Source organism: Nipponia nippon, unplaced genomic scaffold (assembly GCF_047370975.1).
Source record: "Nipponia nippon isolate SJK-2023a ecotype South Korea unplaced genomic scaffold, ASM4737097v1 scaffold_18, whole genome shotgun sequence".
NCBI lineage: Eukaryota > Metazoa > Chordata > Aves > Pelecaniformes > Threskiornithidae > Nipponia > Nipponia nippon.
The window spans coordinates 1674960-1699732 of NW_028262334.1; the positions used below are offsets into that span (position 1 = coordinate 1674960).

The 24773-nt window shown below is 40.8% G+C and overlaps 1 protein-coding gene across 7 annotated transcripts in view; it reads left to right on the top strand.

Annotated features, from left to right (window-relative positions):
* GIT2 (GIT ArfGAP 2) overlaps positions 1 to 24773 on the top strand; it is a 34710-nt gene that overhangs the window by 2589 nt on the left and 7348 nt on the right. For 2 of the 7 annotated variants that reach the window (XM_087754746.1, XM_087754739.1), the window contains exons 2-18: positions 2037 to 2170; positions 2714 to 2826; positions 3408 to 3513; positions 3880 to 3966; positions 4112 to 4242; positions 5376 to 5470; positions 6308 to 6353; positions 7922 to 7973; positions 10057 to 10129; positions 10476 to 10573; positions 10888 to 10999; positions 12036 to 12178; positions 12986 to 13135; positions 16339 to 16587; positions 17975 to 18064; positions 22998 to 23080; positions 23217 to 23399. In XM_087754746.1, coding sequence (XP_087610872.1) covers positions 2037 to 2170; positions 2714 to 2826; positions 3408 to 3513; positions 3880 to 3966; positions 4112 to 4242; positions 5376 to 5470; positions 6308 to 6353; positions 7922 to 7973; positions 10057 to 10129; positions 10476 to 10573; positions 10888 to 10999; positions 12036 to 12178; positions 12986 to 13135; positions 16339 to 16587; positions 17975 to 18064; positions 22998 to 23080; positions 23217 to 23399 — 1945 coding nt within the window. Of the gene's footprint in view, positions 1 to 1770; positions 1850 to 2036; positions 2171 to 2713; positions 2827 to 3407; positions 3514 to 3879; positions 3967 to 4111; positions 4243 to 5375; positions 5471 to 6307; positions 6354 to 7921; positions 7974 to 10056; positions 10130 to 10475; positions 10574 to 10887; positions 11000 to 12035; positions 12179 to 12985; positions 13136 to 16338; positions 16588 to 17974; positions 18065 to 22997; positions 23081 to 23216; positions 23400 to 24773 lie in introns of all 7 variants that reach the window. The other 5 variants (XM_087754744.1, XM_087754741.1, XM_087754740.1 and 2 more) reach the window with 5 other exon arrangements.

A 24773-nucleotide genomic window follows, 5' to 3' on the forward strand; every position in this document is an offset into this window, starting at 1 on the left:
GGCTTCCCCAACACGTCGTAGGAGCAAAGAGCATTCTGGTGGCCCGTTGTGCTGAACTTTTCAGTTCCCTTGCCGAATCCGTCTGTTGTCTTTCCTTTTGTTTTTCTTTTATTGTCATCTTTTTTTTGCGTCACACCATCCACATTGCCAGTGATGCCGGTTTTTGACAGATTCTACATAAATGTGGACTTTCATCAATGTGATTTCTTTTAAGTAGAATGTAGGAGCTGAAATTACAAGCAAGGCCTCAGCTTTTTTCTTCAGAAGAATTTTAAAGCCCCATTTCTGCTATGAAATGACCAAATAAACAGTGGCTGACTTTATCATGGCTAAACGGCCATTGTTTGGAGCCAGTTAAGTTAGGTATTGCGGTGGATGTAAAGAAAAAAACCTGATGATGACTGTTAATCAAAATAGAGCGAGGCTCACAAGCAGCCTGTAATTAGTGATCGAAACAAGAAACGTAATGGCTTTCAGAAGAATCCCATTAGTTTATGAATGAGTGTGTGATAAGGTTGTCTGTAATGAAAAGGGACTACACTCTTTAATCTGGAAGGCTGCCTTCAGTCTTGGGTTGTTAGGTTAGCACCAATGCATCTCACTTCATTGTTATTTTTTTCCCTTCGTAGAAGTGAAAGTTGTTAAAATATGGAATGACTTAATAAGGAGGTTGCATGCTTGTTATTAATTTGTTTTTTAAATTAGGATAGGTTTTTTCCTAAAACATATGCTTTAATTTGGCTCTGGGCTGTGATAGTTACCATCTGTGAATAGATGCTCCCATCCCTCACGGCCTGTGGTTCGAACAGGTTTGCCTACATTGCCCTCAGCGCACACACATCATCAGCTCTGCTTAAAAACCACAACTGTGATCAGACCTCATGTTTCAGGGATTCGGTAAATTTATTGCGTGGGTCAGAGAAGACTTTTTTAATGATGCACAATTGCATTCTGACAGGACGCAGAAGTTCTCATGAGATACCAGGCTTGTGTTGTACTCGCTTATTTAGCCTCAAACTCGTCTCTGGATTTGAAATTAAGAAGAATTTTCCAAAATAGAAGAGATCTTGAATTCCTGTTTCTTTCTCCTGGGGTGTGCTAGATCTGAAGGTCTTGCTGCTCAGTTGCCGCTTACTGCAGGGTTCTTGGCACGTTGAGTTTCACGTGTCACTGGCAGAAAAATGGAGTTTCTTCTGAAGACTGGGCTAAGAGCAGCAGAGGGACCTCAGTTTAATGTCCTGGTGTGCATATATTCAGCTTCAATCTGATGTAACGTTCCTACTCGGTTTTATACTTTTTGATGTTTGAAGCTACATAATAGCTAGTATATATTATTTACTACTTTACCTTCCATCAGTTTGCTTTCTGGTTTGCTTATAAGATGGCTTCAATTTGGATCTGTTCCGAGTTGAAGTTAATTTGCTTGACAGTTTTTGATTTTACTGATTTTTTGATTTTTACTGATTTTACTTGACAAACCTGTATCTCGCTCTTTTTTTTTACTGTGACGTTTTTGAGTGTTTTTTATTATTTAATGTGGAAATGAAAAAAAACATTGTAATAATATAGAACTAAAGACTGAGTAGCATGTGAAAAAGCATGGCTACTATTACCACTTTTTATTTATTGACTTCTGAGTTTTTCAAAAGAGCGGGTAGGTACTATTGTTAGAAATACTTCTGTAGGACTCCACCAAATGACATGTAAGCACTTCAAGAAGTTAATAAATTTAGTGTCCTGTTGCGCTTACAAAGGATTCTATTTTCATAGGAAGAACTGCGAACAGTGGGGCTTTTTTCAGACTTTCCACAGCAGGTCTCCTTGCTGTCCTAGGACTCCTACACCCCCAGTAAGTGCAAGGGCTGTTATTTCCCCAGCATCCAGAGGCCCAGCAAGCTTTTGTAACGTCTACAAGCTCATATAATGGCTAAGCAGTAAAGCTAAGGTTAGAAGGCAGGGCTCCTCATTTTAGACCCTGTGTTTGACATACAAGGTCACGTCGCCTTCTGCGTTGTAATTAATGTATTCTTTTTCAGATCCTTGTTGGGCATCTATAAACAGGGGGATTCTGATCTGCGACGAGTGCTGTAGTGTTCATCGAAGTCTGGGGCGTCATATCTCTCAAGTGAGGCATCTCAAGCATACACCATGGCCGCCAACACTGCTGCAGGTAAAAAGTAAAACTGTGTCTTCCTTCACTAAAACTAGGTACAGTATTTTTTTAACAATTTTTTAAAATGGAATTTAAATTGCTAAGCTTTTGCTTGAGAGGGGCTGATCCTTTTAAACTTTCTTTTTCTAAGTTAGTCTCCTTTTATTTCTCATGATGGACCACTAAAATCAGAATTGTCTATGCCTTTTTAATTTGATACCTTTGTTTTGGAAGGTCACCTTCAACTTTTCTTTCAGACTTCTGCAATGCATCTGCTTCAACCTAATTTTTCAACATGTAGCAAGCCTCTGTTTTTCAGTAGAGCTGCTGTTGGGAAGAGTAGAGAATTTTAAGGGGGCTCTTACTACATTCCACAGAATAACCTCCCTGGCATGTGCCTGGTTCTGACAGCCCAGTAGGTTATGGATGTTGGCACCCAGCATATGAATCTCTGTTGGCTTGCTGTCCACTTGAAAATAATTACAGCTATTTGATTAGTCAGTCTGTGCAGCTAGCGTCAAAATTTCTTTACTGCCTGTTTGTATACATTTTGGATTTCAGATGGTTGAAACACTGTATAATAATGGTGCTAACTCCATATGGGAACATTCATTGCTGGACCCTGCCTCTGTTATGAGTGGAAGGCGCAAAGCTAGCCCACAGGATAAAGTGCAGTAAGTGGAAAATTACAGATTTTTTATTTTTGTAGAAGTGTCATTATTTTATTCACCAGTGACAGAGGCAGCAAGGTATCCATGGGAACCTGTGCATATTTTGTTGCTGGAAGGGAACAGGAGTAAAGTAGTTATTTCTTCACTCTTTTTTTTTATTTTATTTTTTAAAACATTCCCAATGATTAATTTTTTAAGATTTATTGCAAAAATGGAAATACATTTCTGTCACCGAATATGGTGCTTCATTTTTAAATGTAAATAACCGCATATAGTAAGTACAGATCTTAAGTTGGCATAATTTTATGTTCAGTGTTTCCTTCTAAGAAATATACACTACATCCTAGAGTCTGCAGATATTTTGATGTTTGTAACACAAAAGCATGTTCTGTATAGTTACACAATCTGCCTTAGGGGTTTTTGTAATGAAAATATTTTTCCGTGTCTAACTTTGCTACTAGTAGAATGCAAAGATCTAATGCAGTCTTCACTTGGAATTTTCCTTTTTCTAGAGCATCTGTATTATTGTGAAAGCACTAATGTTTAATTTCTTTCCCTTCTGTTGCTTGTGTTTCTCTTTACAGTCCCAATAAAGCAGAATTCATTAGAGCTAAATATCAGATGTTAGCATTTGTTCATCGCTTGCCATGCCGCGAAGATGACAGTGTTACTGCCAAAGATCTAAGTAAGGTTAGTATGGTTTTTTTCTGGCAGTCTGCAGAAGCTACAACTTGTGTGTAACAAAACAGTGAAATCTGACTGAATTAAAGTAGTTGCTTTTGACTTGAGATAACTATTGCTGTTGTTCAGCACTACTACATAAACAAATACAGCGTGACTTCAACTTGAAGCCACTTTTTTGGGGTAATATATATGAATACTGGAGATGTGGATGGTTGAGAGGCATCAGTTTAGGTTAACTTGAAGAAAAATGTTTACACAAAACAGCTGTAGCAAGAATTCTTGCATACCTGTTTCTGAAAGCATGGCTGAAAAAACAAATGCTGAATCACAGTTATTGCCGCTGTATTAAGTACAATCCTGCTTCTTTTTCAGCAACTCCATTCCAGTGTAAGGACAGGGAATCTGGAGACGTGTTTGCGATTACTCTCCTTAGGAGCCCAAGCCAACTTCTTTCATCCTGTATGAACATTTTTTTCATTATTTTGATATTACGAACTGTAAGAATTGATTGTATATTTATACTGATTTCAGCTGATACACATTATATTTCGATCTTCTACTCAGACCTGTTGATTAAGTAGCTATTTTTCTTAATAACTTGTAGGAGAAAGGAAACACCCCGCTCCATGTTGCTGCTAAGGCAGGACAGACTTTACAAGCAGAATTATTAGCGGTTTATGGTGCTGATCCTGGCACGCAAGATTCCAATGGAAAAACTCCAGTTGACTGTGCAAGGTAGAAGGCTCTAACATATGTGATGCTCTTATACATTAACTCGTGTTCGTAGATCACACGATGAACCTGCTTAGATGTGTTTCTGTCCTGAAAATAATTTGACTGTGAAATGCTAGTAAGTACTTTTTCCAGAAAGAGCGAGTGCATAAAGAGTGTAAATAAGCATTTTCATCATTTCATAGCCTGTATTCTGGATGCTTGAGACAACAGTTGTGATCCCAGTGAAACAGGCTGTGCCAATCTAGCAGCTCACAGAAAACTAATCTGAGGAGAGGAGTTTCTGCAAGTTCAACAAGCTGAGCGGACTCCAGGAGTGCGGATTAGCTAGGGAATTGCTGTAGGAAAGGGCTGGACTGCACAGGATGGGTCAGGGAGCAGGGGGTGGAACCAGGCTTTTTAGTGGCAGTGAACTGTGAGGCGCATCCAGTTGCAGAACTGCACCCTCAGGAAAGCCTGCCTTTAGAAAGGCTCTGGGCTTCCCAAAGGCAGACAACAGTCATGTCAAGAACGATTAAACATGAATGTCTCTACTGGTCAGTTGGGCGGTAATGAGGCACTGCAAGATTTGCAGCACAGCACTAAAGATTTTTTGTGTTTATATGCAAAATTGGACATTACTGATCAACTAGAAGCTGCACAGTTGTGTAAATAAAACATCCTCCTTGCTCTGATTGCTTTGGAATTGAGGCCATACATGGAATCTGAAGACTGAATAAGTTCACTTGGTTGCAGCACAAAATATGCCAGAATATTTCTATTTCTCAATGCTATTAATCAAATGTGAAGTTGGGTGAGTTTGCTGCATGAACTCAGGAACTGTCTAGAAAAAATGTATTCAAAATAACTTGTATAATCTGATTTTTTTTCTACAGCAAAGCAGTAGGCAAAGGTTTTCAGAGTTTTCACTGACTCATTTTGGGAAGTTCATAAAAGTTTATCTGTAGTTTTTTTGCCCACTTGAACATAGTGTTGAAAATCCTGCTGTGAGTCTGCGCTGTGTTGGTACGCTCAGACATCTGCAGTGTTGAACAGTCGCTTGTACTAAATCTATTTCTCTGACCATTTAAAAATTTTTTTTCTATGTCTCAAAATGAATAACTGATCTAACTTTTGTGTGTGTGTGTGTGTACCAGACAAGGTGGGCATCATGAACTGGCAGAGCGCCTGGTGGAAATTCAGTATGAACTCACAGACAGGTTAGCCTTCTATCTCTGTGGCAGGAAACCAGGTAAGGAGGAAAAACCACACTCCGGGATCTTTCAGTGTTCATTATAGGACAGTTCAAACTATGGTATATAATGTTTGTGTCAGTGTTACTACACTTTTTATATTCATTTCAAATATTCTAACATTATATAAATTATACATGAAGAACTAAGGAAAGTATAAGATGTAAGATTAGTGATAATGCATTTAAAATCCAGATAAAATGGCAGGATTTTAAGTATACCTAAATTAAAAATTAAGTTCCTTTCTGTTTTTCCACAAATACGTGTTCTATAAATGGAATACCCCTGAAAGTGTGGAGAAACCTCCATATAAGATCCGATGAGTACTGTTTAACTTCAAGGAGTGAATTGCAGGGAAAATAAAAATTCTGTGAATGTTGAATTGTCTGCAGGAGATATTGTAGCAACTCTTCGAAGTAGTTTCTTATTGAAATGTAAAATGCAAAAGCAGGGGAGTGTTCAATTAAGCGGGTAGCTTTTGAACACAAGCACACTTAAAAATCTTTAGCCGTTAGGTGCCTTTATGGCACCTATGTTAGAAATTAATTTTTTTTCTTAATGGAATTTTAATACAGTTGATAAGCCTTAATAGGAATCTTTGATAACACCAGCAAATTGTGATATGAACCTTCTTTTAAGACTTGCTAGCTTCCTATAATTGGAAATTGAGTAATTAAATGCAAGATAAATTATTCTTTGTTTGCCTGTTGCATATATTCTTGGGTTTCTCATTACTATGTCTTTTAGTAACACTGAATACAGCTGTATATCCTGACAACATTGAAAACTATAGTCCAGTAACAACCTATTAAAGTGCAATTTGTTTTCAACTCTAGAGCATAAAAATGGACAGCACTTTGTTATACCTCAGATGGCAGACAGGTAAGTTGCTGATTCCATGGCATGTCTGAAAACATCAGAGTTAAAAAACCTAATAATTAAGTTTCCTTTCCTTTCTGAAACAACTTTTAAGCTTGTTGTCATTCTAACTTTTTAATCCGTGCCTTTATTGGTCTTGGAAGCTTTTTTTTCCTAGAAAGAATATTGGCATTTAAACAAAATCGGAAAATTATAGATGTTTACTGTATTTGTTAAAATGCAGGGGGAAGGTGAGACAGTTATATTAAGGGAACACACATGGGGATTCCTGAGAAACAGATTTTGTAAATAATGTAAGGACCAATTGAGTTAGTTTACTGATACAGCATTTCGAAACTAATACTTGCATGAAAGCTGCATTTTCTTCTGGGGATATTTATGCTTTTGATCATCTGAGTGCTTTTAACTTTTGGTTACCATCAATGAAATCATATTTGTATAAAACATATCAAGTATTAATCGTAAGTCCCTATTTTTCTTTTAATGCTATGCAATTGGAAATAAGACGGCTGTAAGTAAACTGTTCTTCAACTTATTGCTTGCAAAATTTCCATAAAAAACTGTAATAAAATAAAAATTAGAGAGAAACTATGTAATAGTTGGTAAAATACTTAGGGTTAACATCTATAATTTTTTTAGATATGCTGTGTTTAGCTATTTGATAAAGTACTGTGTATTTTCAGCGCAGAGTATTTTGCAGAGCAGAGTAAATGTCATTTGCCTCATTACACAGAGAAGGAAGTTGACATGCAGAGAAAATGACTTGTTCAAAGATGCTGCTTCGACTGCAGAGCCTGCAGTACAACCTGACTGTCTTACCTCTGCCCGATATCCTCCGCTGGTCTTTTTTTTTTTTTTTTTTTCTTGTCTGGGTGACTGCCTACACAAACTCTCTGTGATGTCAGTTAATCATACAGAGGTTTTATTTGAGCCTTTCCCTCCTCGTAGGTCAAGGAAGTCTTCCCCTGGGTGATAAAAATACGGACTCAAAATTTGTCAGCTTCCTGATCTGTAGCTTTTATAAATTCTGTTGAACTGCACAATTTTCATCTTGTGCCTCCTGTTCAAGGTTGAAAACTAGTAGAAGAGATTATTTACTAACTAGTACAGAATAATTTTAAGCATGGCCCTATTGCTGTAGCCATTTGCCAGCCTGATGGTCACCTACCTCCTGCAGCGTCCAGTGGAACGAATCCTCTGTGTTTTCTGTGGGCTTGAGTTTTGGTCGAACGATTGTATTGTTCAGTTTCCTTACAGAAAGCATTTTGTTGCACTACAGCTTGACTGCGTCTTGAGCTATGCAAATGTGGGTATTCATATTCCAAAGGATTTTTGGGATTCTTTTGTTTTAAATTTAAGATTGTTGTTTAGGAAAGCTTACGAATATGCTAATTGGTATATTAGCAATATTAGTAAGATCAATGTGTTAAAAACTATATTAATAATACTAAAAGATTAAGGAGTTTCAAAGAAAAGTGGCATTTTAATCATTGAATTATTGAAATGTAGAATTTGTCTTTAAACAAGCTATTAAATGCTGTAGATGTAATGATCACTCTTTGTTTTCATAGCAGTCTAGATTTATCAGAACTTGCAAAAGCAGCTAAGAAGAAGCTTCAGTCTGTAAGTAAAACTTCCAGTGTGCGGTGTGACACATCTTTGTCTGGACATGGCAAACTCTGTACTTCATCTTCCATGCTGGTTTCAGCTGCTATTAATTCCTGCATAAATAAATGTCAACTTTGTAGCAAGTTAAAAGTGTAGAGAAAAACATGAAAATAGGGAGAAATGGAGTAGCAGAGATGATGACAAATGCATGATGGAGAACAAATACTTGTTGGTCTTGTTTGGGGTAGTATCTCTAGGTCTGTCTCCCCAGTTCAGAACCTTAAACTTTGTTGTTTGTCTTGCTCTCATGTATTTTATATAAATCTGTATGTTAAATGTTTCTGTTTGCCTTTAACTTTCTGGAAAGCCAGAATAGTGCATTACTGTCTGCTAATTAGGTAATAGTAATGCCAGCTTACTAGTTATACTAAAGTGTTGGTGACCAAATCCTTGTACGAGTTAGAGCGGAGATATGTTTTCCCTCTACTTAAAGCTTTTAGCTGAAGCAAACTGTATCAAAGGATAAAAATTCTGCAGTTGGGGGAAGAACAATCCTGGTGTTATCCTTCTATTCAACAATGTCCATTTCTCTCTAAAGGTAATGCTAGCGGTCATGAAAATTCCAGCTAAGCAAGGCAGCATGTGTAGAACTGGTATTCAAATAGTAATCAATACAAACCAAATGTGAATCCGCTTTAGAACTGGCTTTCTGCTGTTAACATGCTGTTAGTGGCTACTTTAAATGCGTAGCTAGCTAGAAGTAGATGGATTCCTGCACTGTGTTTTTACAAGTTGTGGTGGGTTGACCCTGGCCAGAAGCCCAGCACCAGCACAGTCCCCCCAGCAGGACTGGGGAGAGCACAGGAGGAGCAAAAGCAAGAAAACTCAGAGGTTGAGATAAAGGCAGTTTAATAGGTGAAGGAAAGAGAAGAAAACCAAGTGAAGCAAACAGAATCGCTCGACACCTCCCACAGGCAGACCGCTGCCCAGCTGGTCTCTGAACAGCCATCTTGGAAGCCAAAAACCAAACTACTTCTTTCTCCGCCCGGGTTTTTATCACTGAGCATGCCATGGTATGGTATGGAATATCCCTTTGGCGGATTCGTATCAGCTGTCCTGGCTGTGCCTCCTCCCAGCTTCATGCCCACTCTGAGCTTACCTGCTGCTGGGTGGTGAGGTGGACAGAGTGGGGGGAAAAAGAGAATGCCTTGGCGTTGTGCAAGCACTGTTCAGCAGTAGCCAAAAGAAGCTAGTGTTGTCAGCACTGTTCTAGCCACAAATCCAAAACACAGCAAGCATCATGTGGGCTGCTACGAGGGAAGTTAATTCCGTCCCAGCCAGACCCAGTATACAAGTAAACATACTGGCTTTGTCTCGGTTCAAGAATGACGGCAGTTGCTCTTTGGTTAGGAATTTAGGACTCAAACTCTGGAAAAAGCAGGACTGGTTTTCTTGTAAATAAAGCTAAAGCCTAGAAAAAGTATTAGGTTTTTCACCCATTTTAGTACAGCTTGTCCCAGAGAAGGAAGATCAGCCATCTGTTCAGGCTTGCCAGGCTCTCAGTTATCAAGTCTGGTCCCCGTTACTAATGTGAATGCACTGTACGTGAAACGTCCACAAAGCCCCGTGACATCTTAATTTCATGTCTGATCTTCCAACAGCTCACTTCGTCACAGCACAAGTATCTCTCTTGAACCGCCCACTGTAGGAAAACAGTTCGAAACACGCAAGCATTTTGTGAGTCTTCACTGATCAGTTAAGCCCACATCTCCAGTGACATTTGGATACCTAGTTCCCACAGTAGGTCTGCTTCGCTCCAAACACACACGGTCTTTTTGCGATCAGATAGGAGAAAAAAAAAATCCATTAACCAGTAAAGGAAAAGTGTAGAACAGTATTGTCTCTGTATCTAGCAGTCAGGTGGTCGTATATATCTGCTTAATGGATTACTTCACTCTGCAGGCTGAGAAACAAGCAATTACATAGGCTGAAAAAGAGCCAGGGGAGAGCAGACTTGTGCTCTTACATTTTCTGTGTTTTAGAGGTCTTACTAGATTTCGTTTCTTTCCAAGCTGTAATTATTCTCTTCTACCCTTAGCTAAGCAACCACTTATTTGAAGAACTTGCCATGGATGTGTATGATGAAGTTGACAGGAGGGAAACAGATGCAGGTGAATGAAGCTTTCTGGAATGTGTATAAAATAAATTTGAATTGTTACATTACATGCAAGATGCTAGTGCAAGCATATGTCCTGTTTAAAGTACTTTTGTATTCAGTAATTACTGATAATGGTAGTTTTTGTCTTGCATTGTCTGAAGGTGACGTTAATTGTAAAAAATCTTGTGTTTTTTACGAAGTAGAGAACCCTCTGGGGAAAAAAGCCTTCCTTTGAATTGATTGTGTTTGTGTTTGAAATTGTGGTCTTTTATTCTTTGACAAGAAACGCTGTCAAATAGTACAGGAAGGTTATTCCCTTTTTTTTTTTTTTTTTTTTTTTTTTTTCCTTCCTTGAGCAGTTTGGCTTGCTACTCAGAATCATAGCACGCTTGTGACAGAGACCACAGTGGTCCCTTTTCTTCCCGTAAATCCTGAATATTCCTCAACAAGGAATCAGGTATGCAATCTTCTTAATACTGTAAAACTGTTTTTATTTAATAGGCCAGGTATTCTAAGTAATATTGCTTTACTGTACTTCATTACTGTAGAAGAGTTGCATCTACTTGTAAAGAGGTTAAAATAGTTTCATGTTTGCCCTGCCCTGGAGTGTGCAGCTGGATAATTTAAATCACACATTTTGCAATAAATGTAATTGAACAATCAACTCGCTGTCAGTGCTATAGTCTTAGTTTTACCTGGGAACTCTGCTGTTCATCTAATACACGATGCACTTTTTTTTCTTTTTTTCCCCTGCATTATTCCGTAATTTAGGGAAGACAGAAACTGGCTCGATTTAATGCCCATGAATTTGCTACGCTGGTTATAGATATTTTAAGTGATGCCAAACGAAGACAACAGGGAAATCCTCTCACTGGTTCAAAAGGTGAGTATACTTTTGGTTGTAGGCGCTTCTATTTGCAGTTCTTCAGTAGTTTAATCAATACCATAGCCACAGTCAGAAGTACTATATGAATGAAGAAAGATATTTATACTGTTTTTATAAATGATAAGAACTAAATCATGTGGATAGCAGGCTATGGACAACATGCATTACGCCACCAAGAGAATGCCCAGTTACAGGAGATTTGTCTGTTAAGGTTGGTATTTGTAATACAATTAAGCCAAGTGGGATAGGTGCAATTCAGGAACATCTTATTGTGATGGTTGTGATTTTTATGATAACTTGGTAAAATTTTTCAGAACACTGCTGTACGGTTTTAGAGTGACACTTTTGATTGGCAGCTAGGGTAACGTCAGTGTTTTAGATGCTGGCTTTCCTGGCTGTTCTCTACACGCAGGACTTTGCTGTAATTTAGATACTCTTGAGCTTATTGCTGATTTGCCTAAAAATATTTACTTTCTGTATTTCTTGAGCATGATGGATATCAAAAAATACAAATACCTATGCGAACAACCAGACAGAGCCATAGTTCTAGCCATGACGGTATGAAACAACATCTGAACACTAGTTCTTCCTCTGGAGAGAAAATACAAAAAATCTTTTCTAACTCTTAATTTTTGCCTATATTTTTCATTTGAATGTTGACATCCGTTTGTCCAGTGTAGTTGGTTTTGTTTTGTTTTGTTTTGTTTTTTTCCCTTATGTGAATTTTATTAAGCTGCTAAAGCATGATTTTTCACCACTTACTTTAACTTTTCTAAACACTTACAAGAAATGAAAAGACAAAACCATAAAACTTTGATGTTTTGGACGGCAATAATCCATACCTACTAGGTGGATCTAAATTATTTTTTTTGAACTGGGCTAGTGAAATGATATTTTATTATGGCATGCCTTGTATTGTCTTTCTGGATGAAGATCTCTGATTTTTTTTTTTTTTAATTACTTTAAAGTATGCACTTCCATTTCTTCTCTACACTTACTAGTGTGTTTTTAAATGATGTATGTTGATCTACAGAAAATGTGGAACTCATACTCAAATCAATCAGCAATCAACATTGTAGTGAAAGTCAGGATAATGACCAGCCTGATTATGACAGCGTTGCTTCAGATGAAGATACAGATCTGGAAACAAATGCAGCTAAATCAAACAGACAGAAGGTAGGTTTGAAATATATATACACACATTTCTTCATAAAAGTAACCTGCAGTGAATCTTTCCCCTTGTGAGGGGATTTAACATGCGTAAATGATCAGAAAATTAATATTTCAATTAATTTTCAAATTCATTTCAGAATCATGCCTCAGTCTATGAACTTTAACAAAATTAAGTGTTGTGAGTTAAGGAATTTTTATTTTAAATAAAATTCTCCTTTAGAAAAGTAATGCGTGCCACTGTGCATGTCTGGAGTTAAGATACAGATCTAATTGCACAGAATGAAATAATTGGATTTACCAAAACACTCTTAATCAGCGATTACATGGTATTTCACAAACATTTACTGCTTCCTACTGAAGAAATATTTACAGCAGACCAATAGTGACTGAGTGTTCTAAACCATTCCTGAAAATAATGCACCATGGTAAAAAAGGGGCAGTAAACCTAGTAGTTCTAGTTTAATCTTCCCTGGTAACATGCACGCTGGATATTTAGTAATCTGTCTTTTATGATTTTCCAGTTCTTTATTGCATATTTAAAAAAAAAATCCTTACAAAAGAGTGCTGTGTCCCTGAAATGCTGAGACAAATGTTTTTGTGCATAGAGGAGCTAAGAGTTGATTGACATCAAATTTCTTTTATATTGGAATAAAATTATTTTAATGAATGGATCTTATTAATTTGAACTTAATTTGAACCATGATTCCTTTAAAGTAAGTACATGAAAAGCTGTCAAAATCTCATTGTCTGATTTTCTTTTGGTAGTCTTTTTCTCAATGGAGTTAAGTATTGTTCTCTTACTGTTTATAGAGCCTGGATTCAGACTTGTCAGATGGACCAGTGACAGCCCAAGAATATATGCAAGTTAAAAATGCGTTGGTGGCTTCTGAGGTAAAGATTCAGCAGTTAATGAAAGTGAACATCAACTTGAGTGATGAGCTGAGAATTATGCAGAAAAAGGTAACAGGCACAGTAGTGTAACCCCTTCATTTCTCAATGTATTTTAAATTGACCAGAATAAAACTGGTGAAACTGAAGACGCAATAACCCAATATTAGGACAGTGAGAAAACTTATTTTAAAAGGGAGCTGCTTTGGAATCAGATGAGACTATAAATGTGCACATGCTTTGAATGTTTTTTTTGTGGAGGTGATGATGATCTGCTTAGTTCACTTTGACACGAGTTTTCCAAGTGACAAGACAGTTGCTGCAAGTCTTGTAGGTTTTTGCTGTCTTGCTTCAAGACAAGGAGTTTTCAACAGTGAGGAAGTAAGTGCTAGCACACGTCTTACGTGCGTGCACATATGTATCTAATGTACTTCCAACTTTTCCAGTAAATATGTTGGGTTTTTTCCATTAATAAGCCTAGCTGGAACGAAGGAAAATTAAAATCCCAATCCAGTTTGGCAGTAGGAAATAGTCTGAAACGTGGCAATACAATATAAAGTTTTTGTATACCAGGAGGCCGACATTTATGTGTTTGCTTGCGTTTGAATCTGTGGGAAATAGCACGTAAAGGATAGAGTGGTAAATTCAGTTACTGGTTTAAACCTTCAGTGTGGGTTTTGTCTAGACGAGGATAAGGTAGAGGTATCTCATTTACAATATGAGTTACTATGTGTAAATACTTTTCCACAAGCAGAAAACTGAACATTTTTTGCGAAAATCCTGAATTTAAAGCTCCAAAAGCCCAGTTTGGAAGCCAGACCTTCTAATCCTTATATAAACAAATAAACAATTTGTTGAATGCTTTGCCAGTGTTCTGGTAAATAGAGATTTTTGTGGGGTAAAGGAGAATTTATATCTGTATTGAGTTCACTCTCCTGTCTGTGGTGCTAGCCTAGAAAGGGCTGACTGCTTCCTCAAATTAATTCTTTACCTAGTGTTAAAAATCCTGTTTTCCAAATAATTACAGTACTGCAAGACTTACAGTATGTGCTGCAGAAAGCGCTCTCCCTGTAGAGAAAGTCGTTCAAGCTGTGTTCCTGCAGAGGTGAACCTGTGCTGAGAGCTTGTTTCCCCGTTGTTTTGGGGCAAAGAGGCTGATGCTTTGGAGCGTGGTGGGAACTGTTGAGCTCTTAGCACCTGAGGCCAAGCTAATTCAGCAGATTCGAATATCTTTGTTCAGTGCCATCCTTCTGTTACAGTTGTGTTCAACCTTTCCGATCTACTGGAATGGTGAATACTGAGAGGAACCTAAGAGATCTCAGGGTGTTTCCTTGGTCTTGTAACAGCTTGTACTGGTAAAGCATTTCTCTGCGTCAATTGAATTAACTTTTCACTTATATTGGGTTTCTTTAAACAGATATAGTCTATTTAGGGTAAAAAAAAAAATCTTTAGGGCCTATGAATTAATAAGGCTTTAGTATATTTATGTGGTGTGGCAGAAGAGAGATCATTTCTGTGCTGCAGCTGAATTTGTTTTGAGAGATGGCATAGCCAGGGCTCGCTCACCTTGGGAGATGAGTTGCACTAATTTTACATCCTGATGATGTCTATAGCTATGGGGCTTTCACTTAGCGTTTGGTGGCTCTGGGTTGGTGAAGAGTCGATACAGCCCTGCGCCATTGCAGAGCGCAGGACGGGAGGAAGGGGTAACAGCTGTCTTAGCTGTCAGCTACTGGGAACTTCAGTACAATGTGGGAATTCTCTGCTGGCTTATTTGTGGCAAGACACCGATATATTTGTACTGCTTCAGCGATTCTAATGCAAGAGATGTCATTCAGGAGTCTCTTTTTCTTTTTTCTTTTTTCTTTTGTTTTCTAAGCAAGAGCTTAGAAGGTCACAAACTAAAAAAAATCTACCCACTTTATGTATCACCTTATTAGCCAACTGTGTATCTAATCTTTTGCATGGCAATTACTAAGCAAAGATGCTAATTAAAGAAGAGGCAAAGCTGCACTTGATGAATGGCACTTTAGAGTAGATTCTTCCTAAATAAAAATGAAAATATTTCTGTTACCTTAATGGGCATTCTTAAGGGAAAAGTTACTTTTTTTATGCCTGTGGATTTTTTTAGGTGCTAATAGGTGGTTATGAGTTTGGTCTGAGTTGATATTAGCTGTTGGCTAAAACTGCACCAAAAGTACGTTTATAAAATGTGGAAAAAGTTTGGAAGAAGGAGACTATAAAGTTGACCTATTTAATTGCCTCTAATGTCAAATTTTAAAGGGGAAGCTTGGCTCCTGGCTGATCCTCAGATCTTGAGACTTGATGCATCTTACTACCAAGCACACAGAAAGTGGGGAGAGAAAGCGTAAATTATCTTGATAGAAGTCTGCACATTCGATTTAGGGTTCTGGGAAGTGCTCTAGGGAAAATAGGATTTTTTTGATAATGTTCTTGATGGTTCATATGATGCAAAGTAAACGCAAGTAGTAAATATGCAATTTCCTGTTTAAAAGGCCGTCAGCTATTTGAAATATTATACTCAACTATTGTTGGAGAATTGCTGATACTGACTTTTTCTACATCTTTTCTTTATGATGTGTTAATATAGCAAACTTACTCCAAGTAACTCCACAAAAAAAGTCAGAATTGTTGCATTTTTACTATCCATCAAATGCATAATAAAAAGCTTTAAAATTATTTCTTGTTGGCTTCTTAGAAAGCAGTAGCTGATACTTAATTTTCATAAGCTAAACTCTGTTCTCGCTTTGCAGAGCAAGCTCTAGTTTTCTTTGCGCTGCCTCTGCTGTCTGTGCTGTAGTTCTGGCATTTTCAGATTTCATGGGCCTTATGTTCAAGTCCTTGTAAGTTCTTGTATTGACTGCTGAAATGGATCACTTTGCTTGAAAAACTGTTTTGTTGGCAGTCCTTCCCCCCACAACCTCATTATATTACACGATTCATGTGCCAGTTCAGCCAGGCTGGAAGAAATGGATTGTGTGTTTTTAACTACAACAGCCAATTTTAAGATCTAATTTAGCTTGCATCCCAGCAAGAAGTGCTGGAAAGCAGCACATAAATATTTCCAGATCTGGAACATAGATGTTTCTATGCTTACACTAAGCAAGTCAAGGAGATTTTGAAAAAGAAATCAAAGCCCAGCTACTAGTAACTGGATTTACTAGTAAAGCTGACAAGCGTGTATTGTATAGTCAGTTTGCTTTTGACGCTTGCTGTTAGAAAAACAAAGTCCCACTGCTAAACATTTCTTTCAGCTTCAAACGCTACAGAGTGAAAATACCAACCTCAGAAGACAGGCCACAACCAATATATATCAGGTCCAAACTGGTTCTGAATACACAGACCCTACCAACAATTCTTCTTTAAAGCGGCGACCATCTGCACGGGGTAGCAGACCCATGTCCATGTATGAGACTGGATCAGGTCAGAAACCCTACCTCCCCATGGGAGAGGTCACATATCCAGAAGAAAGCATAACAAGACTGCAGCCTTTCCCTCCACATGTAAGTAAAACTGCTGATGCTTCTGCATTTCTTCTGATGTTCAGCTTTTCTGTCTATTCCAACTATGCTCGTGTACCAAAGCTGCTCAGCTGTCTGCTTCAGAGGGAGTTTGAACTGTAAGAATTGTTAATGTTTGCTGTATTAACATGTCTGCAGGAGCTTGATGTTTTGAAAAGTAAAAGCTATAACAGTTCTGGAATATGTAAACTGGAGCTTTTGGCTTCTGCTCAGCTGTTTCTTTTAACCACAATATATATGCCAAATATCAATGTGTGGCTGTTTGAAAACCAGGAGGGGGGAAAAATAGTATTCCAAGAAGGTAGGTAAAGTTCATGGATTTCTTTCTTGAGATACAGGCACGTGCCAATTTGTGGAACTTCAGAACCACCTTTCAAAAATAAAATAAAATTGAAGCTAACTTTTTCATTAGGCCACCAGTTTCTTATTTTGAGTTTGGAACTGAAGGCTGAGGATGGTTTAGATCTGTTAGTTGAACAAATTCTTCTGGTTTAGTCTTTTCCTGTATGATGGGCTAATAGCGGGGAGGGAGTTCTGTATTAGCCGCAAGGATTCTGCACTGACGTGTTCACACTTTAGATAAGTGACTCAACACACACTAGTGCTCCGTAAAGTTCGGGTTTTGTTGCATCTAGATTGCCCTGTGGGCGGGAATATGGGATAATATTTTTAGGCACGTATTTAACATTTGTGGATTTGTTTAAATGTTTCCCTGTTGGTAGCACTATCTTGTATTTCCCTCCAGATAAACAATAAAGCCCTTTAAAACATATTTGGAAGTTAAGGGGTTTTTTGCCTGGTATGAGGGAGGGCAAATGTTCCATGCACATTCCAAAGAAGACAGTTTAGTGCACCGGGGAATCCACACAGAAATTTGTATGCTGGGTTTTTCCCTGCCTTCAATTAAATTAGTAAGAACTTTAAACTATGAAATCTGGATCATTTTAAATTATATTGGCCTGTTGATATAAAGGCAGTTCTGGCAGCAAGAAGTGTCAGAATTCTTTTGTATGTGGCAGCGTTTGCCAAACATGACAGTGCTTTGTATAGGTCCTTTGGTTTGAAATTTGGATAGACGTGGCAGTTCTGAAGCATTGATCTGTTATGTAAAGTCAGTTTATGTGGTATTATGGTGCGTGTATTTTATTCTCTGTGGATTTTAGCACCTCTGGAATATCAATATTAGAATTAACATTAAGTCAATTGTATTTTGAAAGAATTAAGTCCACTCAGGCTTAGCCAAATTCTCAAAATCATTCTTGCTTTATGTCATCTCCATGGTTTTAAGAATGTTCCTTTATTTCAGTTAAGAATTTATTTGTGTTTTGTTTTTGGTTTTCCCGAGTGTTTTTCTCTTTCCCATTTTTAGATCGGGAGGAGTGCGTTTGTGACCTCCTCTTCATCTCTACCTTCCTTCCCCTCCACGCTTTCCTGGTCAAGGGATGAAAGCACACGAAGGGTTAAGTACCTTCCCAATTGGTCTTTTACCTGGAGGAGGTGGCAATCTCCCTAGAAGCCATTATGCCTCTGTCTTCTCCCCTTTTATGCTGACTAGCCTTCATGCTTGCATGAAGCAGTATTTCATCACTCTCCGTTTCTTCTGCCACATGCTGTGGATACTTGCTTCTCTCTAACTTCACAACGGCTAAAATCTTTAGCGTTTAACACCATGCACAGTTACTCCAGATCACTCGTTCAACTCGTTTCAACACTGAAAACAGCCAGAAGACAAGTTGGTTGCTGTTCGGAAAATAATTTGGCAGGCACTCACTGGTATTTCATAAGGCAATATATAACTCTTCCTACTGACTAAAATGCACTGCATGAGGCATATGACGCTCGCTGGGTCCTAGCTTTAAAGGCTGCTTTCTTTGGGGGCTGTCAGTTTGCACCAATCCAAATTGGTACCGATTGACCGTTTATCTTCCAGATGTTCATTAGTTTGAAGTGAGTTCTCTAAGCATCCAAACAGATAGCCATTCATGTTGCCCACCCACACAGTTAGTATCAGCTAGCCTGCTTTCTGCTGACCTTGATAGGCGAAAGACTGAATGGCCATGGGAATTGTTTTGAGCAAGACTCCTTTCAGGGCAGGATTAAAGATGCTGAGAATGTATAAAGGACGCTTATATTGGTGTTCCGTCAGGATCTACAAAACTTCGTTCTTAGGGTTTCTGTTAGCTACAGTACTATAGGAAAAAAATTGCAGTGTTACCAAGAAATGTTAAATGCATTCTGTAAGTTTATGTTATTCCAAAGACACTGTCTTTGCTGTGGCCTCATATGTGAGCTATAAGCTATTTGAAGAAGCCTTGTCCAGCTTCTTAAACTTTTTTTAAACGCTGTTCTCTTTTTGTAGTGGGACACTTAAATAGAGGCTTACTCAAATTCATTTGCTAGAAGTGAGCATAAAATGCCACCTGAAAAAGGACACATTTAGCAAGACAAACAGTTTGATAGACTAGTCTGTCCGTGACGGCTTCTTTTTAGACTATGTTTTATTTGGGATCCTTCAACTAATTGCAAGTTACATAGTCAAAAGAAGGGAAAAGCACATTGCATTTGCAGCTTTAGAATAACATCCATTTTGGGCTGTGAAGGGGCTGTGACTTAACATGTCACAGACTAATGAATGCTGAAGATGAACAACCTATAGCTTTTACGCTGCTGTTTGGCCAGCCTGAGCTACCAGCTTGCACTGCTTGCAGAAAGTACCCTCCATCACCAGAATGAGTCGATTACATTTCGAGGTCTTGCTCTGACTAAACCTCTTCAACTTTGAAGCAAATATCGATACAAGGTCCTTTGGGCTGTTTTTAGATGTTTATGTGTTATTTCTTAGAAAATAATGAGTAGCTTATACCCATTTTGTTGTATCACGTGTTCAAGATTGAGGCTTTGCTTATTTCTGTTTTAAAACAAGACTTTCTGAGAGTAAACTTGAAAAAGAAGTGTTTGTATTTCTTTGTAAGACTTAACTGATTTTGAAAAGATCTTTCAAGAAGAGTTCACTCTTTTTGCTCTGCTTTTTCTGTGTGGTTAATATAATGAAATCAGTACCGTCTCATTCCGTTTCTTGGGCAAGGATTGCAGTCTCTAATCAACTTTTGCTATATAATACTAAATTTTTCACAAAACAGGTCTGTGGGTTTAGATGTTGAATGGTCATACTCTGACCTCTTCCTGCTAGGATAAAGAACTGTCTCTTTAAATTCTCGTGTCCCCATTTTATTTTGACTGTACAGTATTTGGACGTACCAGTTGAGAAAATATTAGATTTGAAAGTAGGGCTAGATGATAAAACTTACAAGGGAATATCCTGCTTGGTCAAATGCGAATTGAGGTTTGGCTGCAGCTGGTACCAGTACTGTGTAGTACTAGAAACTTGCAGAGGTTTTGTTTGTGTGTTTTTATGGTACACTGATTCTGTACTATATTACTGATTCCATAGTATCCTATTCTCGTAATTTATTGTTGTCATTTGTATTTCTGACCATAGCGTAGAGCTTTGCCGCTAATCATGTTGTTCTCCTCTATACATCTGAGAGAGGGGAAAGGTCAGACCCTACATAGAAGAGTTTCATATCTTCAAAATATGTGTCACTTCTACAATTGATCTTTACTAGCTGTCCTGAGAGCTGAGCATTCAAAAAATGCTTGTTTTTTCCTTCTGCGCAGAGTAACTTAAAATGGACGGAAAGTGTTGATACACCAGGTGCTTCGGAGTTAAGAATTGTTGGGTTTGACATTAGATGAGTGCTTAACAAATGCACTGGATCTAACCAATGAAAACCAATTCCTAATCACATTTTTGGTCTGTCCTCGAGGTAGATATATTATTTCCTAAGTGTATGGATCAGGGATGCAAACTGAAGTTGTCCCTTACAGCCTAACACTCGAGATTCCCTCATCTCGACTTCAGAGCTTCCATAAAGCTCCTAGGCTGGTTTTTCAATGGAGATTGCGAAGGACCCTATTACGTGAGCAGTGTCGGTGACTAAGGCAGGAGCTGATGCAGAGGCTGATCTGTATGTAGAGCGAGACTGATGTGGCACACTGGCAAACGGACGAGCTGTAGAAGACACATCTGATGAGCTTTGCGATTTTTAAGACTGGAGTAGACGGACGTGTGGTGATCGTGGGGCCTGGCAGAGGATGGGAGTGTGCCTCTGGGGCTTCAGACTGCAAATTCATGTGAAGGGCAGAGATTGGCCTGACAGTAGGTATTCATAGCATAAACCTCCAGGGTGTTGTATTGCCTGGGAATAAAATATCGAAGAAGGCTAAACCAGGTCAGGGAATGGAGCCTAGCTCTCTGTCTGAGTCTGCTTTGAATATCTTGCTGACAGAGGGGGTGTGTGTTATGATCTGCAGGGAGACCACTCTTGAGCTGTCATGGTGCAGGTATGCTTATTTGTGTTAGCAGCCCTCTGAGAGGGTAAAAAAAAACCCAAAAAGTTGAAAAGGAGTTTAGGAAGAATCCTGAGCATCATCCTTGCTGATGGATTGGCTGCTCTACTGGGAGGTGCAGAACTGGTCTGTATGGGAGTAGGAGGTGGTGAGTGTTCTGCCATCGCACCTGGGAGGAAGCGCCTGTGCTCAGAGGCAGGGAACGGGCGGCACTCTGGTTCCCGGTGTGGACACAGTCACTGTGTATCTCCCCAGGGAATGCCACCTGAAGGGGAGAGCGGGAAAATACTGGGCCTCTGACTGTATGGCCTCCACCCTCTGGAGCAGCACTCTGCAGCTGGGCCTTCCCGTGCTTGGTCGGCCTCCCCTCTGCAGTGGGCCTCCCACGCTCAGTCTGGCCTCCCACGCTTGGTTCAGCCTCCAACTCTGCCTTCGTCCTTCCCTCTGCCATGGTCCTCTCACTCTAGGCTTAACCTCACCTTCCTTGTGTGCCTCCCAATCTAGGTTTGGCCTCCTGCTCTGTAGTGGGCCTCCCATTCTGAGTTCAGAGTCACAGGCTCAGTTCAGCCTCCATTCCACTGTGGGCCTCCCACTCAGCTGTGGGCCTTCCCTCCTGGTTCGGCCTCCACTCTGGATTTGGCCTCCAAGCTCATTTTGGTATCACAGAATCATAGAATGGTTTGGGTTGGAAGCGACCACAAAGGTCATCTGGTTCCAACCCCCCTGCCATGGGCAGGGACACCTTCCACCAGCCCAGGTTGCTCAAAGCCCCATCCAGCTGGGCCGTGTATCCCACTCTTCGTTCATTCTTTACTCTGGGTTCAGACTCCCGCTTGGATCAGCCTCCCACTTTGCAGTGGGCGTACAACGCTCGGTCCGGCCTCCACTTCAGGTGTCCCTACAGCGCTCTGTCCAGCCTCCGCTTCCTTCTGTGCCTACAGTGCTTGCTCTGGCCCTGATTTCCTTGTGTGCCTCCTGCCCTCCTTTCAGCCTCCACTTTGGAATTGGCCTACCGCCCTCCTTTTGACACAAATTCTTCAGTGGCCTTCTACTCTTGTGGCCACAACTCTCACTTATTTGTCCTCCCAACTTTGTCTCTCCTCTTTTCAGCCTCTCACCTCTGTTTTGGCTTCTAATCTGCAATGGGCCTTAACTGTCCTCGTTTTGGCCTCCAATCTGCAACGGACTCCAAGTCTCATCGGTTCAGCTTTGTACATGCCCTTTGGTCTTCCGCCCACAGTTTGGCCTCCGCTCCGCAATGGGCCTCCCACCATCATTTCAGTCTCCTGTCTTTATTTTGGCTTTCACGCTGCAATAGTCCTCAGCCCTCATTTTGGTCTCCCATTCTGCGGTGGGCTTCCGAGGGTCAGCCTCTGCTCTGTGGTCAGACCCCCATGCTTGATTTGGCCTCTACTCTGTCACGGGCCTCCCACCCTCGGTCCAGCCTCCTACTCTGTCACGGGCCTTCCACACTTGGGCTAGCCTCCCACTTTGTGCTGGGCCTCAATTCTCGTTTCAGCCTCCCATGCTCGGTTTGGTTTCCACTCTGTGTTCAACCTCCTACACTGTGTCTGGCCTCCAGCCTGCTGTGGGCCTCCTGCTCTTGGTCTGGCCTCTTTCTCCCTGGTGGTCCTGCCCTCTCCATTTGGCCTCTTCTCCCCTGTGGGCCTCCCCCTCCGTGCCCACATGGCATTTTCAGCGGCAGGGGAAGGACGCCACGCTGTGGCCATCTGTCCTGCCCCCCAGGGCAGAGCCCTGGCTTCGGGTCTGGTAGGGCCGCGCGGTGCTGGCAGTGCCCAGGGTCTCAGGTACGAACTGGCAGCAGAAGCCCGGCACAGGGTGCGGGGGCACACCGGGCTCCAGGGTAGCGGCTGGCGCAGGGGCTGTTGTGCTGAAGAGCAAGCCCACGTACGCAGGACGTGGCGCTGGCACGGCTCGGGGCTCTTCTGCACAACGCTGACATCAATCTGCATTTGTTGCAGGCCTCAAAGCTGGAGAAGCAGAGCAGCGTGTCCGAGAGTGACTACGATAACCCCACCGCCCCTCTGGAGCTGGAGGAGACGGGGTAGGTGCTGCGACACAGAGCTAACGGCGCGGCGATGCAGAGCTAACGGCACAGCCCCACGCTGTTGGAGGAGAGGGAGTTATGTGAGCAGCCAGTGCTGTCCTGCAGGGCTGACCTCTGCTTTGCTCCTTTGCAGCTCAGGCAGGAAAGGCCGGCAGAGGAGTGTCATTTGGCAGGGGGAGGGCTCCATCCCTGAAGACGCTGACGCAGCCCCCAGCTCCAGTTTGCCCAGTACAGAAGATGTGATTCGGAAAACCGAGCAGATCACTAAGAACATTCAGGAGCTGCTGCGAGCAGCACAGGAGAACAAGCATGACAGGTAAGGCATGAGTGCCGGAAAAGCTCCGGAGTTCGTGAGAAAATGAAGAAAATTCTTCAGGTGCTTGCAGAAGTACAGCCACCACCACCCGTGTGAATGCTGGAGGTGCTGATTTCACACCTACAGAACGTGTAGGTCCGTGGTGTTTCCTGGTGTACTGGACCTAATGCCACGGGGTGAGCGGGGACGAGTGATGGCACAGGCGGTGGGAACACACGCTCTTGTCCAAAAAGCCAGCGCAGCCCCCTGCCAGTGGGTTCTGCCTGCAGCACTGCCTGCCACCTGCCTGCTCTGCCCTGCCCACAGCTGGCACAGGGGCAGGGAGCGCTGGGGAGCAAAGCGCTTGTGAAGTCCTGCTGCAAAATGAGTGTTGTTTTAGATATAAATCACGTGTGTTGCAGAGAACTCGGCGTAAGTTTCTCTTGGATCTTCAGACCTCCGTGTCCTTAGGTGAGGACGCTCCACAGAAGTGTGATAGTAACACCAAGCCTTGTTTCAGGAAAATATTGTGCAGGCAGGGAAAGTTTGGCTTTCCTACTGAAATATTAGTACGGATAAAGTACCAGCAAAAGCTGTTTTGAACTATTGGGTTTAGACACAGATGTAGCTGGGTAAGCGGGAGACTGTTCATCTGCACGTCAGGTAGCACGCAGCTTCAGCTCCCTCGGGGAACTTCTGGCCCAACTGAACAATTAATTTTCAGAATAGCCATGAGCGAGTAAAAGTGATACCGTCCTTGACTGATCATCAGGCGGTGCTCCTGCACAGCTCTTTTAGAAGACTGTGAGTAAGAGTTACATCTTCGCAGGTATGAACACGTTTTAGGTCTGGAACAGCTTTGGTCTCCAGAAAATCTGAACTCGCAGACTGGCAGGTCTTAGGTTCTGCCTCCCGGCCCAAGTTCTGTGCCCATTTTGCCTGTGAGAAGCGGCTGGCGATTTGCGTTAAGCCCTCGCTTCCTGCCTTGCTGGGAGAAGTGCACAACAATGGGGCCACTTTTGTTCTGTGTTTTTTTTTTCCTCCTTGTACTTTTCTATTTTTAGAAGGGACAGCGCGCGGCCTCTCCTTCTCCTGCTGAATGGCGAGTTCTAACGTGTTTGTGCTGAGCTCGTTGCCCTTGTCCGTAACCTTTTCCGCTGCGATCCCTTGTTGCTTGTTTCTCACGGACCATAATGAGAAGCAACAGTAAGAGAAGCTTTAAATGAGTTTGGTTTTTATGTATATCATGGTTTACAGTATTTGACTTGTATTTTTTAAAAAAATCATTGAAAGAAACGGTTCAGCGTACCTAGCTTTCTCGGTTAAATTGAATAGATTTTTAAACAACCTGTTATGTTCTTTTTTATTTTCTTTTCTGTACCATGTGTGGAGCAG